The sequence below is a fragment of the Myxine glutinosa genome, chromosome 2 (assembly GCF_964187855.1).
Source record: "Myxine glutinosa chromosome 2, kmMyxGlut1.1, whole genome shotgun sequence".
In the NCBI taxonomy this organism is placed as follows: domain Eukaryota; kingdom Metazoa; phylum Chordata; class Myxini; order Myxiniformes; family Myxinidae; genus Myxine; species Myxine glutinosa.
The window spans coordinates 27505061-27524157 of NC_136262.1; the positions used below are offsets into that span (position 1 = coordinate 27505061).

General features: G+C 43.6%; 1 protein-coding gene across 3 annotated transcripts in view; it reads right to left on the reverse strand.

Moving 5' to 3' along the window:
- Positions 1-9768: 9768 nt before the first annotated feature.
- LOC137421956 (WD repeat-containing protein 7-like) overlaps positions 9769-19097 on the reverse strand; it is a 523854-nt gene continuing 514525 nt past the window's right edge. For all 3 annotated transcript variants that reach the window (XM_068108572.2, XM_078773034.1, XM_068108574.2), the window contains 2 exons: positions 13714-13818; positions 9769-12601 (listed from right to left, as the gene is read on the reverse strand). In XM_068108572.2, coding sequence (XP_067964673.2) covers positions 12368-12601; positions 13714-13818 — 339 coding nt within the window. In that variant the 3' untranslated portion in view covers positions 9769-12367. The remainder of the gene's footprint in view (positions 12602-13713; positions 13819-19097) is intronic.

Consider the following 19097-nt stretch of genomic DNA (forward strand, 5'->3'; position numbering starts at 1 on the left):
CGTGCAAATTCCATTCTGGGCACTTCTGAGCTCCTCACCACATATAAAGCTTTAATCTGCAGCTCAATGGAATACTGCTCTCCCCTCTGGGGTGGTGCTCCTGCCTCACACCTAGCTCGGCTTCACGCGGTTGAAACCAAAGCGTTCAGAATCATTGGAATCTTCCATGATGAAGCTGATTCTAAGGGCCTTTCTCTCTCTCACCACAGGCAGATTGGTGGTCTTTGTGTCTTCTACCGACTCCTCTCCAGCCTAGCTCCCCCAGCTCTGTCCCCAAAATGTTCCTGCAGGACGCACAAGATCTGCCAGCAACCCTCTTCTGGTGAAACTGCCAAAATCAAGACTCTCTGCTCACCTTCACTCCTTCATTCCTCTTTTCTCCCGCCTCTGGAACTATCTCCCACACTTTCTTCAATCCCTCTCCTCCCTCCAGGTCTTTAAAACAGCTTTTCACCACAATCTCTTATGCTCCTCACCTTTTACCCCCATCCAAAACCTTTATCTTTTCTACTCCCGTTAAAACACCTTAAATCCGCCTCTTTCAATCCCCAACTTCTTTCCTGAAATTCCCAGTCGTTTACATTTGCTTTATACAGTGTACTCATCCCTCCTCCCCAGCCCTCCCGCTTCCACAGATCGACCGACGTCCCTGTTCTTTACTGTTGTTGTGCTTGTGTGCTTCACTCTCTCTCTCCCCCCTCTTGTCTCCCGCTCCCTTCATTGTATGTTTTTTCTGTGTCTGTGTATGTTTTCATGTTCAATGTGCTAGCTCTTGCACAAGTCTCGATTCTGTCTACAAAAAAAGGAAAAAAGAAAATAGCAAAAAGGATGGAATTCCAACCTGCAACCCTCAATTCAACCAAACACTCATTCAACCAATAAACCAAACAACTTGTCCTCAAAACGACGTTTTCCGACAGAAACTAATAAATAATATTCAAACAAAAACAAGAAAGAAATAACTTGAACTCGAACTATGAGCAGCAACTCCTCATTCATAACCCTGATCCGGTGGGACAACGAAACATCTATGATCGTACGCGTTGTGGGGTGCAGGATGGGATTCGAACTTACAGGGAAAAACATTCACCTGCGGTGTGCTCATGTGTGTTATGAAGGAGCTTGTCACTCGCAGGAAAACTCGAATGGTCAATCACCTCGACTGACGCAGATACTTTCCTGAGTTCAGAGTTAATTATTACATCTCTTATTGTCCCTGCAATTAGTCATTTATCTCTTGCTCGTCTGGGTAACAATCCTTGTAAAGACATAAAACTACGTAGGGGGTTCCGGCACATGTTGTGCATTGAAAACACATGTTGCACATGTTGTGTCCTCATGGTGGTGAACTTTTCCCGGTGGTGGTTTCGGGACGTGTTGGACATTGAAAAGCTATTGAGTTATTGGCCTCATGGTGGTTACCTTTTGACTGCGGGCCGGCGGCAGCACTTGGCCGCACATCCCAAAATACACTTCATAGCCACTTTTGGTGGCCACAAAACGGATGGAAAGGCTTAAACCTTGCCCAGATTCTGAAGTATCCGCACCCAAAAATGTGGGTCGATCGGTGCTATGGTTTTGGCAGTGAAACAGGAACAAGTCAATCGGATGAAAATTGAGGATTTTAGAAATATGGTAAAAAGTGGTTGACCGTTGGCCTATGTTGACCTTGTGACCTATGTTGACCTCAAGAATAGTTGGTGGTTGAATTTAATTAGCTGATATGAAAATCCTATTCAAATTTCAAGTCAATCGGATGAAAATTGAAGATTTTAGAAATTTTGGAAAAGGTGGTTGACCTTTGGCCTATGTTGACCTTTGGCCTGTGTTGATCTCAAAAATAGTTGGTAGCTGATTTCAGTTAGCTGATATGAAAATCCTATTCAAATTTCAAGTCAATCAGAAGAAAACTGAGGGTTTTAGAAATTTGGAAAAAGTGGTTCACCTTTGGCCTATGTTGACCTTTTGGCCTATGTTGATCTCAAAAATAGTTGGTGGCTGATTTCAGTTAGCTGATATGTAAATCCTATTCAAATTTCAAGTCAATCGGATGAAAATTGAAGATTTTAGAAATTTGGAAAAAGTGGTTGACCTTTGGCCGATGTTGACCTTTGGCCTATGTTGATCTTATGACCTCAAAAATAAATAGCATTCTGTCAGACCACGAACTCTACCATTTGGTGAAGTTTCATGAAGATCGGTTTAAAATTGTGACCTGTAGGCAAGTATACAGTGCATTCAGAAAGTATTCAGACCCCTTCACTTTTTTCACATTTTGTTATGTCGCAGCCTTATGCTGAAATCGTTTAAATTCATTTTTCCCTCATCAATCTCCACTCAATACCCCATAATGACAAAGAGAAAACAGGATTTTAGAAAGTTTTGCAAATTTATTAAAAATAAAAACTGAAATATCAATCACATTGACATAAGTATTCAGACCCTTAACTCAGTACTTAGTTGAAGCACCTTTGGCAGCGATTACAGCCTCGAGTCTTCTTGGGTATGACGCGATAAGCTTTACACACCTGGATTTGGGGATTTTCTGCCATTCTTCTCTGCAGATTCTCTCAAGCTCTGTCAGGTTGGATGGGGACCGTCGGTGGACAGCCATTTTCAGGTCTCTCCAGAGATGTTTGATTGGGTTCAATTCAGGGCTCTGGTTGGGCCACTCAAGGACCTTCACAGAGTTGTCCCTAAGCCACTCCTGCGTTGCCTTGGCTGTGTGCTTAGGGTCATTGTCCTGTTGGAAGGTGAACCTTCAGCCCAGTCTGAGGTCCTGAGCGCTCTGTTTCAGGTTTTCATGAAGGATATCTCTGTACTTTGCTCCGTTCATTGTTCCCTCAGCCCTGACCAGTCCCCCAGTCCCTGCTGCTGAAAAACACCCCCACAGCATGATGCTGCCACCACCATGCTTCACCGTTGAGATGGTATTGGGCAGGTGATGAGCGGTGCCTGGTTTCCTCCAGACATGACGATTAGAATTGAGGCCAAACAGTTCAATCTTGGTTTCATCAGACCATAGAATCTTGTTTCTCGCAGTCTGAGAGTCCTTTAGGTGCTTTTTTGCAAACTCCAAGCGGGCTTTCATGTGTCTTTCACTGAGGAGAGGCTTCCGTCTGGCCACTCTGCCATGAAGCCCAGATCGGTGGAGTGTTGCAGTGATGGTTGTCCTTCTGGAAGTTTCTCCCATCTCCACACAGGATCTCTGGAGCTCAGCCAGAGTGACCATCGGGTTCTTGGTCACCTCTCCTACCAAGGCCGTTCTCCCCCGATTGCTCAGGTTGGCCGGGCGGCCAGCTCTAGGACGAGTCCTGGTTGTTCCAAACTTCTTCCATTTAAGAATTATGGAGGCCACTGTGCTCTCGGGAACCTTCAATGCAGCAGAATTTTTTTGTAGGCTTCCCCAGATCTGTGCCTTGACACAATCCTGTCTCTGAGCTCTGCAGGCAGTTCCTTCGACCTCATGGCTTGGTTTTTGCTCTGATATGCATTGTCAGCTGAGAGACCTTATATAGACAGGTGTGTGCCTTTCCCAATCATGTCCAATCAATTGAATTTACCACAGGTGCACTCCAATCAAGGTGTATAAACATCTCAAATATGATCAAGAGAAATGGGAGGCACCTGAGCTAAATTTCAAGTGTCATAGTAAAGGGTCTGAATACTTATGTCAATGTGATATTACAGTTTTTTCTTTTTAATAAATTTGCAAAACTTTCTAAAATCCTGTTTTCTCTTTGTCGTTATGGGGTATTCAGTGTAGATTGATGAGGGAAAAAATGAATTTAAACGATTTCAACAGAAGGCTGCAACATAACAAAATGTGAAAAAAGTGAATGGGTCTGAATACTTTCTGAATGCACTGTAAGTGAGCGGACACACACACACACACACACACACACACACACACACACACACACACACACACACACACACACACACACACACACAAACCGGAGTGATCAACATGCTTGTGAATTTTTTTTTTTTGACAAACTGGCATCATGGCATCAAACACTTCAAATTTATTTGCATGATTGTCCTTGCAATTAGTCCTTTATCTCTTGTCCGTGCAATCTTCTATTCCTAAGAGGGGAAGCATCTGTCCATACGTGTCTGTGTCCGTCACGCTTCATTCTAAATGGTTCTCGGTGTTATATAATAAACATCGGGGCAATACCCCTGGCGCTCACCTGGTAGAATAAACAGTCTACTGCACTGACTAAAGCTATTTTAAACCAATTTCAATGGTTGCTAGAAGACAGGACAGCATGTAGAATCATACTAACATAATCATAAGACTTTAAACAAACAAACAAAAAACACCTATTTTGGGGGGCAACCCCCCCCTCCCCTCCCAACTTGTGTACCTCCTCAGCCCCCAATTTTTCCAATGCCTTGAACAAACATTGGTACATCACGGAAGATGAAGGTTGTGGTGAAGTTTCATCAAAATCGTGTGTGTAGGTTCTGAGAAAAAAGCAAACACCGATTTTGGGGGGCAAGCCCCCCCACCCCCCATAGACCCCAAAAGGGCAGATTTTTTTAATGCCGTGAAAAAACTTTGTATATCACGGGTGATGAAGGTTGTGGTAAAGTTTCATCAAAATAGTGTTTGTAGTTTCAGAGGAAAAAGCAAATTCCTATTATGGGGGTCAAACCTGGATCCACTTTGACTCCCGGTAGACCCTTTTAGACCCCGATTTTTTTTTAACGCCGTGAACAAACATCATTTGTGCCAAATTTAGTCGTAATCCGATCAGTGGTTTCGGAGAAGAAGTTTCAAGTGTTTGCAGACGGACTGACGGACGGACGGACAACGTGCCATCGCATCAGCTCCTCTGAACCTCGTTCTCGGTGAGCTAAACATATTACCCTGTGTGATCTCTGCGCATGTGTGATTGGCAGCCTCTTCTTCTTTCAGGAATTATTTCATTTGATCCTGATGCACCATGTACTCCAGAGTCAAGGAAGAAGAAGAGCCCTTTAGGCCTCCACCCTGGCCATTTGGAACTCTTTAAAAGGTTCAATGCCTCGCCCTGTAATAGAGCCTATACAGAGTGTTGGTGCTGCCAAAGCAGTTTCTTCGCAAGGGTTGGTGGTTTTCCATTGCCTTCCCAGCGTTGGTTGTTCTTGCTGTCCCATCAAATGTTAAAGCCAGGCAAGGAAGCGGTCGGTATGCGCCATTTTGATTTTTCATAGTTTGACTCGACCGAGGTTTGAACTTTGACCCCCCAGACTCAGTGTGGACGATGTGACTTGCACCAAAGAGTCCGGTATTTTGGAAATATACGAAGGGATATTTATTTTATACCCACGTGGTGGTTTCAGATGGGACAGCCGGCTAAAAGAAATCGATCCCTCACATTAACCCGACCCCTAATCATTACAGTTCTAACCCAAAACTAAACGTTACCCTTTATCAGCAATAGTTTGTTTTTTGGTAATTTCTGATCTAGCGGAGGTGATTAAACTATGGTGATTCTGGAAGTCGGTCATGCGCGCCGCCATCTTGGTTTGAGGGAAATTGCGCGAAAGTTGGCGCAAACCGACCATTGCCGCTCTGGATTCTTCAGCTTGTTGGCTGTGCAGTCGACAATACAGCAGCTTTTCGGCATTTTGCGGCTTCAAACTGTGACAAACACGCGAATGGCGCCCAATGTTTTCCCCAATTCCAAGATCGCGGCGCCGCGGTGCGTAGCTGTGACGTCACGCCGACTTTCAGCATGGAACCAAATAAATCCATGCACGAAGTGCGTTTCGTTCGTGCTTTGTTCGAAGCATCATCAAGTGCGACTGAAATTTCAAACGATTCAAATATGTATAAGGGGGGAGGGGGAAAAGGGAGGGGGAGGGGGAGGGTGAGGGGAGAAGGGGAGGGGGTATGGTGGAGGGGGAAGGGAGGGGGAGGGGCGGACGGAGGGGGGGAGGGGGAAGGGGGAGGGAAGGGGAGGGCCAGTCAACAATGACGTTGCAGTTCTCATGGTCGGAGAGCAGCACAGCGGGAATGGAACATCACGTGATCGCTCTGAGCGAATCAGCGCGCTGCTCTGCCACCGCTCAGATTCCGTGTATAATATTACTCGCTGAAATGTGCTGAGGTAAATATGAATAAAAAATATGGATCTCGTCAAATATTTTTAGGTCGGCCATGTCCTTCCCAGGCTCAATGGCCATGTCTGTGCCAAATATCAAGTACGTGAGCCTCTCCGTTTAGGAGTCTATCGGTAACATTACACACACACAAACTGTGTTATATATACATATATATGCTATCATAACAAACGGGACCCGTATTACACATAATCAAGTTTCGAGTGATGCGGGTTTCTTTTCAGTTTTGCTTGGATGTGATTCGTGCATAACGGGGAGGACACGAAAAAAAAAAAAGACATTATCACGAAAAAAATTAACTTTCTGATTGATCGATTGAATAAGCATCAAGAGCATTCTTCTTAAGGTATTTCTTAACCAACACACCTAGTTCATTTCACGAGTCCTTCTGATTTGAAAATGAAACTGACCACAATTATTGTGAATTTGGTGGACACCAAGCGTTATGCACGAATCACTTATTTTGCCATGCATTGCACATTTCAAGGGATTTTAGAATATGTAAAAAACAACACCAGGAGACATACTACACATCAAACATTCCATTTAATTACAATTTTAATCATCAATGCATATTTTTATTTAAAGACAATCAACTAAAAATTGACATAGTGAGAATGCAACATTTTATTTCGAAAATATGCCATTTTTGTCTTGTTTACTCAGCCATCGCAAATCTAAGTGCATGATATAATGAACAAATCAGGTTTTTGCAGGTCTTCAAGACTATTTGCTACAACATAAAACCATCGGTGTCTTTTCATTCAGTTCATTCTTTTTAATTGAGGGCATTTTATTTCATCTGTGTAAAAGTGTACCCAGTATTGTAGCCATGCCTATATATATATATGTATATACATACATCACACACACGACAGTTTGTGACGACATAATGAATCTGTAAAATCACATGCAGACTAGTTGTACGTGACTACGATGAAATGTATCCTTTTAACGCACATCTCAAAAGTTTGCGTGAAATGTGACGTTTCACGCGTTTCCTCCATATAGTCAATAAAATGAATTGCAAAGGAGCCGTGCCCAGCACAGAACCGCGATTCTGACGCACCTGGCACCACAATCTAAGGTGTATTCGAGAAAGGAAAGCTTCGATTGCACCGAGAGGAGCTGGAACCCTTTAATTGACGTTTCGCCATTTCTCCAAGTGCAGAAGCCGGGGCGAGATGCCCCTCCCATTTCATTGTTTCTCAGGCCCCTCTGAAGTCTCGCTCGTCCAATTAAAGGGCAATAATATTTCCCAGCTGTCCCGGCTATCGATTTTTTCTTTTCCTATTGGTCGGCTCGAGTGGGATCAGGCGGGCGAGCCCCGATCTTCACGGCTGCCTTTATGAGCAATGGCGCAGCATACGAGATTTGACAGCGCATGCTTCTGTTCTCTCTCCCCACCCGATGCTGTCTGCAGGTTTAGATGAGAAATTTGTCGATCGTCAAGCCGATCCTATCACCTGGCGATCCTGGTTCGATTCCGTGGCCACACTGGAACGCCAGCGCACACTCTCCCTGTTAATGGCATGTAAAAGGGGCGTGTCTAATTAGTGCTCCCTGTCAAATCACCACACCGCAGGTGTTCGGCAGGTAATAAAGTTTATTGCATGTTCCACATGTTAATGGGAAGCACACGTGTGATAATCGAATACAAACGGATTCTCAAACTGTGTGTAGTAAAGATCGTTGCCATTTCATCATTAATCACCACTCAAATAGTCTTTCTGTTTCTTCGATCACTGCTCCAGGGGATACATTTACAATCAGCAGCAGGAAGAGGAAACGTAATGGACATTTAAACTTTGTTCGGATATAACTCAAAAATGATTAGAATATCTATCATATAAAATCATTGCACTATATATATATATATATATTTTAAATATATATATTATTTATATTATATATATATATATATATATATATCTATCTATATATATATATATATATATATATATATATATATATATATATATATATATATATATATATATATATATATATATATATATGTATATATATATATATATATATATATATATGTATATATGTATATATATATATATATATATATATATATATATACGTATATATATATATATAAAGAAATATATATATGTATACACACACACTACTCATCATGAGGTCGTTCTTGGAACAGGCTCAGGCGATGGGTCCATTCCGCGTTGCAGGGTACGGATCAGTCCGCCCGACAGGCAGGAGACAAACAAAACTTGGCTACTTCAGCGCAGCCATATGGATCTGCGGGGGAGTCGATACCTGCCTAACCAGACCGGGTGAAGCCAGAGAAATAGCAAATCGATTGGCGAAATGTCACAGCCTTTTGTGCGGCCACTGCAGCCACTACCCCCCCCCCGCAAAAATAGTGCTTTCCAGATATGGCACGATGACCCTATCTGCTCCTTTGTGTGCACATGGTGAGGCTTTCACTACGTACAATGCCAGCTTTTCATTGTGAAGTTTCATACGTGATTCATAGTGCGTAGGCCCTCGCTGAAAGCCGAGCTTGATTACGTTGAGCATCCATCTGCAAGCCTTGTCGTGACAAGGTGTTCACCTGCACCAACATCTCAGCATTGAGTTTTGAAACTACACGAGGAGCGTTCGGGATCACACATAGCCGTGGTTTTCCCTTCTCATTGTAAACATACACATTGTAAACATATCTGTGCCATTTGTTTCGCGAATCCGACCTTGTTTCGTGTTTCAGATTATAATCCAGACAATATTATTGTGGATCTCACTAAGGTGTATGATGATTGCCATGTATGGTGAAGCTGCGGCCCTACAGTGGCCAAATGGGTGGTTGACTCTCAACATGGACGCAAGAGCACTGAAGACGGTCTCCGGTCAGGACAGCTGGCAGATGTGACCATGCCAGAAACCCTTGCCTTGGTCAAAGCATTAATCATTGAGGATTGTCATGTGATGGTCATCTAAATATCCACAACACTTGGAATTTCTCAAGGCAACGTTTTCATATTAATTCGTGAGCCACTTGTGCACGTCCTTGTTCAGGAAGATGGGTCCACTGAAACCTCAAAACTGATCAGGAGCAGCGACTGGCATCGAGCAATACATTTATTGAAGTGTTCAATGCAGATCGAGCTGACTTTATCACTCGTCCGGTAACTGGTGCCAACATGCGGCTTCACCACTGAGACCGTGAAACCAGATTGGAATCTACCTCAGGTAACCAAAAGGATCACCTCCACCAGATAGACTGCACGGCTTTCTGAGAAATGTGAATGTTAGGTGCATTTTTGGGTAAAAGGTGGGAACCTCACTTTTTAACATAATTAGGTTATGCTGAATTCGATTAACCCGGTTCCCAAGCCGAATTTTGAGATTTTGACCTTCTAATTAGCACAAACAAAATGGCCGCCAAATTGTCATTTTTGGACAATTTCTTTGAACAAGCATTTATATATCATGTATATACATGCAGGTATTTTACTTTAACTTTACAACTTTTACCCCAAAATGCACCTAGAAGCTTATACATGGCCTTTTTTCATAAATCAGTCTAGTCTATATTATGGTTGGCGACATATTGAAAGAGACATTCAAACTGATATTGAAATTGGACACTATAAAATGGGAAATGGTTTTGATAAGACAATGTTTCATACAACCATTTATTCAAAAATGAAGTATACATGGCCATGAAGAACAAACATTCAGGAATGTCACACATGTTGTTTTGCCAGACTACATCAAATTCATACAAGGAGTCTGATCATCACTCTGTTGCTGACAGGCACACATTGATGTGCACCTCAACTCTGAATAGCGACATTTGCAGCGTCGAGTCTTGCATTGCTTCTGGCATGCACAACAAATCATCTCGAGGCAACTTTCTTGGATTGGACTCAGTGACATCAGAATAGGCTCTAGTCCTGAATCACCACGTTTCCATCCCATTTCCACAGGTGCGGGAAGGTCAGGTATGGCATAATGAGCATTTCTCCATACCATGGCTTGATAGTGTACTCGCATCAAATGGAAATGAAGAGCATCACTTGTCGGTGACATTGCTTCTGGTTTACCTGTCTTGGAGAATAACAGATGTCATGCTGAATCAACAGAGGTTGTTCTGTGCACATTATATATTCTGCAGACGAACGCTGCTGCAGATTTGATCGTCTCCTCTGTGAGTTCACCAATGCCCAAGTTCTTCAGCAGTTTATTCAAAACTCAAAAAATCCCTCAAAATTCGGCTTGGGAACCGGGTTAATCGAATTCAGCATACCCTATTTATGTTAAAAAGTGAGGTTCCCAACTTTTACCCAAAAATGCACCTAGAAGCTTATACATGGCCTTTTTCCATAAATCCGTCTAGTCTAAGACAAATCTTGCATCCTCCAGCTAGAAAAAAAATGATGGCCTCTTTTTTTCTGAATGCCAAGGAAATCAATCGTTCTGATTGAGTACATGCCTCACAAAACTTGGATCATGAAGGGGACATTACACCTGCCTAATACATTGAAAGCACAGCAGGCAATCAAGGACAAACGCTGAGGGACGATGACCAAAGATGTGCTCCTCCACAAAGCCTCTGTTATGTAGGCCGACATTCGTGACTGTATCACCACCCGTAATGGTAGCTCCCGGTGCTTTTGACATTTCAAGTACCACCTGCATGTCCACTGATGAAGAAATGGCTCGAGCAAATGAGTCAAGGGTTAAGGGTCAATCAACTCTGAAGTTGAGGGAAAATGTACCGAACAACACAAAATCGACTTGTCTTGAACTATCGTAGCTCATTACTCTGACTTCGTCGAACGTCCTCATAAACACGCTTTTTTGTCCATTTCATGTCGTCACGTCTCAATCAAAAACCTTGCTATGTAATTATTTACATATTATTTGATGCGCCACACTCTTCGCGTAGCGTGGGCGCTGCCGAAGCTGTTTCATGCCAGGGGTTACACTCGGTGGTTTGCCATTGCCTTCCCAGATTTACATGTGACGTGTATTCAATTAGAAATGCTTTGGAATTTGACGACACAGTGAATTATGAAAAAGAAAAATTGGGACAGCACTCCCAAAGTTGAAATGGTCCCTTTACTTGTTGAAGGTTTGAGTGCAAAAGTGTGCACCAACCTGGAGATGCATATTTATTTTCCCACAATTCAAAGCAGACTGTGCTTCATAAAGGTGTCTTGTTGTGACGTTTTGGTCAATACCGCAAAAACAGGCTTTGATAAACGACTACATTGAGAATTGTTGCATCTTCCATCATTTCCAGGAACCTCGCTGCACTAATGCGGGTTAAAGAGCAAAGTTTTAAAAACAAGGAAATGTGTCCATCTTCTTCACCCGCTGTGTCCTCCCCTTGATCTCATTATTCCCCACATCCCTCGTCCCTCCACGTTTCCCTCTATCCTGCTGTTGTGTCCCCCCCGCACAACACCCTATTTCTGTTCTGGTATGTCCTGGTCCATTCTCTGTTATAGTTTCCCTGTGAGCCTAGACTCTATTTTTGCAATGGCTAAGCTGGAGCCCTGACTTAAACCAAATGACCTGGTGAGATCATATTAGAATGCTGCCTGAGGCCTGCAGTCAATGGAGCACAAACGACCCTGAACCTGCACTTGCTTTGAATGAGCAATGGTGTGGTATTACAAAGAGAACCTGGAGAACTTGTGAGGAAATGTATGGTGAAGCTGGACGTATGTGACAGTGGCCAAATGGTGAGGTTGACTTGAAGCATGGAGGAGAGTTCCTCAAAGATGGCCACAGGTTATGAATGAATATCCCCTGCATATCCTTTTCACCGTCCCAATACTTTTAGTAATATCCTGTATAGGGAAACTTACTTCCTGACTCAGCCATTAATGTGTTGGTGTTCCAAACTACATTTTACGCAATGCAAAATATTTTGTGTACTTCCGCAGATTGCATCGAACGTGCGACGTTCCCTTGTGTGCACATGGTGTTTCACTCCGACATATGTAGGCCATACATTAGGAAAGAGGTTATCCAAAATCAAAGCTCAAAGAGAGTTGGAAATGAAAATCTCCCGTAGAATTTAATTTCCAATTAAAGGAATTTTCACTGTAAATCAATAAATGTCTTTCTCTACGAACACCTCGTTGGAGTTTCCCTAAGACGTTGCACATGAAAATCAAACAACCGAAGTGACTAATCAGTGGTAGAAACTTTTTGTACAAAATCAGTCACGTGACTGATATCAGGAGATGGTCTTTACGGCCAGCCATCATATTTTAAAAATGTACTCCTGGCCAGCACAAGGCCGCAGGCACACCTGATGATTAGAGCACCAGGTCAGTAAGGAATGGTTCGGGGAGCAGGAAGCTGGTGGGGTGTCTGGTGGAATAGGTGGTAAGGGCAGAGTTTTGGTGCACTGCAGTCTGGTCATGTGATCTTTGTGCTTCTGATGGAAATCTCTGGGTTTCAGCTTGCTCAGCGCCCTCCGAAGGCTGTCGTGAACCTTAATCGTGTTGCGGGGAGGGAGAGAGAAAAGGGGGATGAATGTAAGGAAGGAGAAACGTTCAGAGGTCAAGCCAATTGTTCCAACTTTTCTGCCTGGGCTAGAAACATGACCGCCCTTCTGACATTGTTCGAGCTACTAAACTTTCCGGGGTCCCTTGGGATGGTCCCGCAGTGAATAAAACCATTCGCTTGAGTAGCTACTGTTCCGGTTCGATGGATGGCCAAGCTAGGGCCACTGGCATAGCCTAGGCTAAGCTTGCTTTTCCCTTTGTTTTTAAGTGGCCAATTCATTGATTTACAAAGTGTATCGGAGCATCGCTACCATAGGTTTCTTTTTCTGCCTGCGGTTTGAGAAAAAAAACTCTAAACAGTGGCCATCAAAATGAAGACCCTTGTTATCCCCACAAACTTCGGGCGAAGCTGGAAACACACTGGTGTCAAATTTCTAGTTCCAACTGGGCCTGCGTGTTGCACTAATTAGGTATCGCAATCCGCTTAGCAATCTGCAGCTGCTGGTTACAATCACTACGAAGACTTGGCCACGGTGCTGCGACAAGCTGTCCGGAAAATTGGAAACGCAACAGGAAACAATCGAAAGTCGCCAAGTAGCTGATTGAACGAGAAGAGTCAAAAGTTTAGCAAGAATGTCCAATAAATCGCATCCGCAGAGTTCATGTCCGATGAAAAATTACCTTGCAACCGATGAAACAAGATTACAAGCCCAGTTGAATAATGTCGAAGATGAATATGTAAAGCATCAACATAATGGACACCAAACATTTAAAAAAAAGGAAGGTGACATCATTAAACAGGAAGTGAAGCCATTTTTTGAGGCCATGTTTAAAAATCAAAAAACCTCTTTCAGAATTGTCTATGCATCATGGTAAACAAAGTAATTCGATGTGTGTTTGTGTGTGTCTGTCGATTGTTATCCCCATAACTCGGGTTTCAGAAGGTGGAACGGAGTCCTCCTAGGACTCGAAGTATCCACCATCGTTTCGGTGAAGGATCGTAATTCCTGGGCCATGTTGAGAAGTTGTGTTAATGTTCAACTCCTAGTTTTGTGATAACAGTCAATTATTCTTTGACCCCAATATATGTCGGAAGTACCTGAACCACACACAGCTGGTTTCTTTCTCTGCAGTATGTTGCCATATGGTGGCCATTGGGTGAGAAAGCAACAGCCGACACAGCTCCGGCATGGACTTGGATCGTCTGAAAGGTATAAATCAAGGGTGTGGGGAAGAGTGGGATGTGGCGTGAATTGGTGAATGTTAGAAGGGAAAGAGTGTGGTGCAAAATGGTGGGGAAAGATGAGGAAGAAGGTAGGGTCCCTTCTCCATATTATAGGCAATGGAGGGGGAATGGGTGGGGACAAGTCAATTGAGAAAAATAACATTGAGAGAAGTAAAAGGGAGGATAAACGAGATAAAGGAAGGGTGGGAATTTGGGAAGGAGGATAGAGAAAAGGGAAAGGAGGCTGGGAGGAGAGGAAATAAGCAAGGTGGTGAAATGGGGTGGATGTGACATATGGGAGGGTGGAGTGGGGTTGAAAATTTCTGCCTCTTTGCCTTTTTGCATACGTATTATGAAGATGCTCCATAAATATGTAAGAGTTTAACAACACCAGTCATCGATCTGAGCGTCCGCGACCATGCTCCAAAAGTAAATAAAGCACTGCTTGTCTATATTCTTCCCACAGTGCTTTTTTTCCCCTCATGCACTATGACATCATTATTTACGTTAACCTTATTAGAAATAAGAAAGGCCACCATGCACATGGTCCCAAGTCCTTCAAGTCACAGAAATATCACAACGTGCCGGGCTTACCAGCAGCAGATGGTAAATTAATAGCGGTGTGCAGGCGTGCTGGGCTGGCGGCTTGTTAACACAGGGTCACAGCCTCGCTGATAAGTGGAGAGAGCCATTACTGCAAGGGGCTAGCTCTTTCTCTAATTGTGACCTCGTCGGTGTACCCCCACTGCACACGACCCCCGTTAGAGGAGATGGATCAACAGGAAAGTCAAGGAAACCGCATGAAATGGGAAATGTCACACTACTTTCCTTTATAAATCCCACGCACCCACTGTGATAGCTCAAAGAAGTGGCAATGACAAAATCAAAAGGGTTGGGGGGAAAGGGGGTAAGGGAGTGCATTGCAATCCAATATTGCAAAAAATCCTTTGATTAAATAATTAATTTACATATGTGGGAAAATTACACACTCACACAATTACACACTCAACAATCGAACCCAGGTCCTCTGGTGAACCGTACCTGTGCGCTGCCACCTGAGCTGTCTGGGTGACCCTGACCAAGCATGCAATTTTCCCATACATATGATTGCCACTCTCTTTCCGTCAACGCTTCCAGAGCATTCGCTGCCAACCATAGGAGTACCAACGGCCTGCTCACGAGAGGGTCTTCCTCCAATGGGGGGGCACAAATCCATGTCCGCTATTACAAACACCACTGGGGGTGTAGAAACACAATTAAATAAATGAACAGGATTAAAACTAATTAATTAACATATGTGGGAAAATTACATGCCCAAACCAGGAATCAAACCCAGGTCTTCTGGTGTACTTCACACTGGTACTTCACAAACATATTCCATGTCTTTCTGTGAGTCTCAATGAGGATGTAAAATGAAGTGAAACACAAAAATCTTTCTTTCAAAAACACAAAAAAAGGATCTTTTATAACATGTAGTTGTTGTTGTTGTTAATGTTGCTGTTATTGTTGTTTGTGTTCTTCTTCCGTGCTATCATATATTTTTCTATTGCTTCAAGAAGTATTACTATTTATTATTTTGTGTGCTAAAAATAAGACAATTGAGAAAAAGGAGGGATTGTAGGGGAGAACGGTGAAAAGGGAGGAAGGATGGGTGTTAAGGGAATTAGTGAGAAATGGGGAAGGAATGTGAGGAGGAGACGAGAGCGAAGGGGACCATCTGGGATATGCATGGAATGATGGTGTCAAATTTGGGCTGTTTGTACATAAATCATAAGTACACTATCTTATGATGTGTATTTGGACAGGAAGTAATGATGTAGGGTAATCAAATTACAATCGTTGATTCAGTCCGGACCACAATCGATCGATGGAGAGTCATAATGGAAAAATTCCCGAGGTGAACTTATCCCAAATTAAAGAGAATGGCGTAGAGTGGACCGTGTTGAGGGAAGGCCCTCAGGCTTGTGTTTTGGACTGAAATACGTCATGCAGGTAAACCTTTGGGATGGTTGAGGTCGTCTGTCACGCATTATTCTAAAGCGTTCTTGTTGTCATAAAATAATAAAAAAATGGTACCGCTTGAATCGCTACATTAAAGCTCTAAATCCTGCTTCTTCCTCTTCCCTCCCAGAAAGACAGGTTTTTAAAATAGGAACTCCTGTGATTAAACGGACACAAATTTTTGTTATGAGTAAATCAATTTCTAGCTTTCCAATGGCAAATTGTTTGTTATTCTACAACACCCTTTAGAATAAGGCATGACACTGACACACACACACACACACACACACACACACACACACACACACACACACACACACACACACACACACACACACACACACACACACACACACACACACACACTCATTTTCTCCTTATAGTAATAGAGGTCATGTTGCTTCAATGCATTTTGCAAAATATTTTTCCAAATAAAAAATTGGCATTGCCAATAATGTGGTTGGCAGGATAGCTGAGAGGTGTGCACTCACCTGTAAGCTGTCTCGATGGGTTGGAACCTCAACCTCACTATAAACCCTCATCCTGGTATTTCTCAAGGCAGAGCGAGGCATCTACATCAATGTATATGCCGGAAGTGTCCTCTGTTTCTTACTGCCTTTCCAGTTTAGCTTCCTCTGTTCTCTCAGTCTTCCAACCCTCCCTACATACTCCAGGATGCACGCGCTCTTCAGGTAACCCCAACCCACCTGATTAAACTCCAAACATCCGTGCTGACTGCACACCTCACCAGTTCTCCCATCTGTGGACTCATCTTCCTGAAGCTGTTTTATTTTTATCCCACTATTCCCTCCAGGACTAAGGGTGTGGTGCACCATCATATCAAGTCACACTCCATTCTTACCCAAATTCCTTTCTACCAACATTTAGCCTCTCAAGCCAATTTTACTTACAGGTTGCTTTGTTTCATCACCTTCTCTCTAGGTAAACTGAAAAAATTCGTGCATGGAGTGCGGATAGAAAACCCAGGAGCAACTACAACACCCTCGGTAGAGCACGTACTTCCACCGGCCTGGACAGTTTACGTTTTGTATCCCACTGATCGTCCAGATCATGGATCCGGACCTGAACCAAAATCGAATCAGCTTTTTCTTATCATCCAACCAGCTCATCCACCTGGTTTTGTCACAATCTGTCCACAACTTATCGAGATATCGTGCTCACAGAAAAACAAACAGGGGCGAAAATAGAACCTCCAACAACCACCTTCGGTGACGGAGGAAAGGAGACAAGCACCCTTCTCATGTCTTCCTCATCCTCAACAAGAATGACCAAACTGTGGTTTCAACCTGCAACACAAAATGTATATTTTTTCACCTCTGTCCACTCAACTCCCTCATCCTTGCTGTTGAAGGTACGTACGGTATTATAAAATTCTTCTCCAAGGGTCTTCATGTACGGCTCTGACGGGTCTGGGTCTGGTTTCAGGCAACGAGTACACCCACTCCGAACAGGAGTGATAGCGATAGGAAAGGTTATGTTATTATCCTCTATAGATCACAGTAGATCTGGGCTCGGGCCTCAAAAACGTCAGATGTGTATTCACGTCCCACGCTTCCACCATCCCGCTCTGTGGTAATAAACCAACTCCGAACAAGAGTGACAGGAAGGGTTATGTTATTATCCTCTATAGATCACAGTAGATCTGGGCTCGGTCCTCAAGAACGTCGGATGTGTATTCACGTCCCACGTTTCCACCATCCCGCTCTCTCTGTGGTAAAAAAAAAACCCCACTCCGAGTAGGAGTGATAGGAAGGGTTATGTTATTATCCTCTATAGATCACAGTAGATCTGGGCTCGGGCCTCAAAAACGTCAGATGTGTATTCACGTCCCACGCTTCCACCATCCCGCTCTGTGGTAATAAACCAACTCCGAACAAGAGTGACAGGAAGGGTTATGTTATTATCCTCTATAGATCACAGTAGATCTGGGCTCGGTCCTCAAGAACGTCGGATGTGTATTCACGTCCCACGTTTCCACCATCCCGCTCTCTCTGTGGTAAAAAATAAACCCCACTCCGAATAGGAGTGATAGGAAGGGTTATGTTATTATCCTCTATAGATCACAGTAGATCTGGGCTCGGGCCTCAAAAACGTCAGATGTGTATTCACGTCCCACGCTTCCACCATCCCGCTCTGTGGTAATAAACCAACTCCGAACAAGAGTGACAGGAAGGGTTATGTTATTATCCTCTATACATCACAGTAGATCTGGGCTCGGAGTCGGGCCTCAAGAACGTCAGATGTGTATTCACGTCCCACGTTTCCACCATCCCGCTCTGTGGTAATAAACCTTTTTGTCATTAAAAAAAAACTGTGCATTGTCATTCGAGGTAAAGGGACTTTGTCATTAAGCGCGACTGAAGTATCTTTAAAAATCCAGTAACGGGCCGATTGAGAAACACACGAACGCTATTCAACAAATATGTAACGCTATGTTTTTAGGGAGACGTGTAAGGGCTTGATTAAACGTTACTGATCATTTAACACTCGACCCAAACAAAGCCGGACAGTGTATTATAATCAGCAGAGGCCTATATAGGCCTAATGTGCTCGGCTCCATAAACAAGATGGCGGCCATATCATTTCGTCTCAGGACGATGGTGGGTGGAGTCAAGCTACAGATGTGGGCGTGGTCTGGCAGCTATCTGACCAATGGGTGCACATTTCAAAAATCGACCGCCAACAAGAGTCAAGAACCCCAAAACACAGCAACACTTTCAACAACAACACCAACAACAACAACAGAAAGGTGAATCTCCTGTAGATCTGCGACATATCGCAGGTAAAAACAGCATCTCTGATGCAAGCAAGGTCCCTTTATATACCGAAGAGGTTGAGGTGTTAACATTTTAGAAGTGTGTACGCATTGAACAACATCGGAACAAGAACACCTCACCACGTCACATCATGGGTCACGTGACGTCGTGGTCACACCCGTCCGACCTTTGACCTTTCTCAGTTATTGTGCACCGTTCAGCGTACACAACCTGGAAACCATTATCCGAGATGATCCGATTTTGGCCACAATCTTTCCGGAGGCATCCAAAGAGCACGGAGAGTGCCCGGCCTCTCTCGGTGGCTATCTACGGGTGATGGCGTAACCACGAGGGTAGGAATTAGCCGGAAGCCTTCCCTCGCCAGACTGAAAGGCCTCTCAGTGCAACCGTGGAAATGGACAGATCGCCTGATCGGAATTGCGTGCACTTCTCCTGATAATAAATAAATAAAAAACCGCA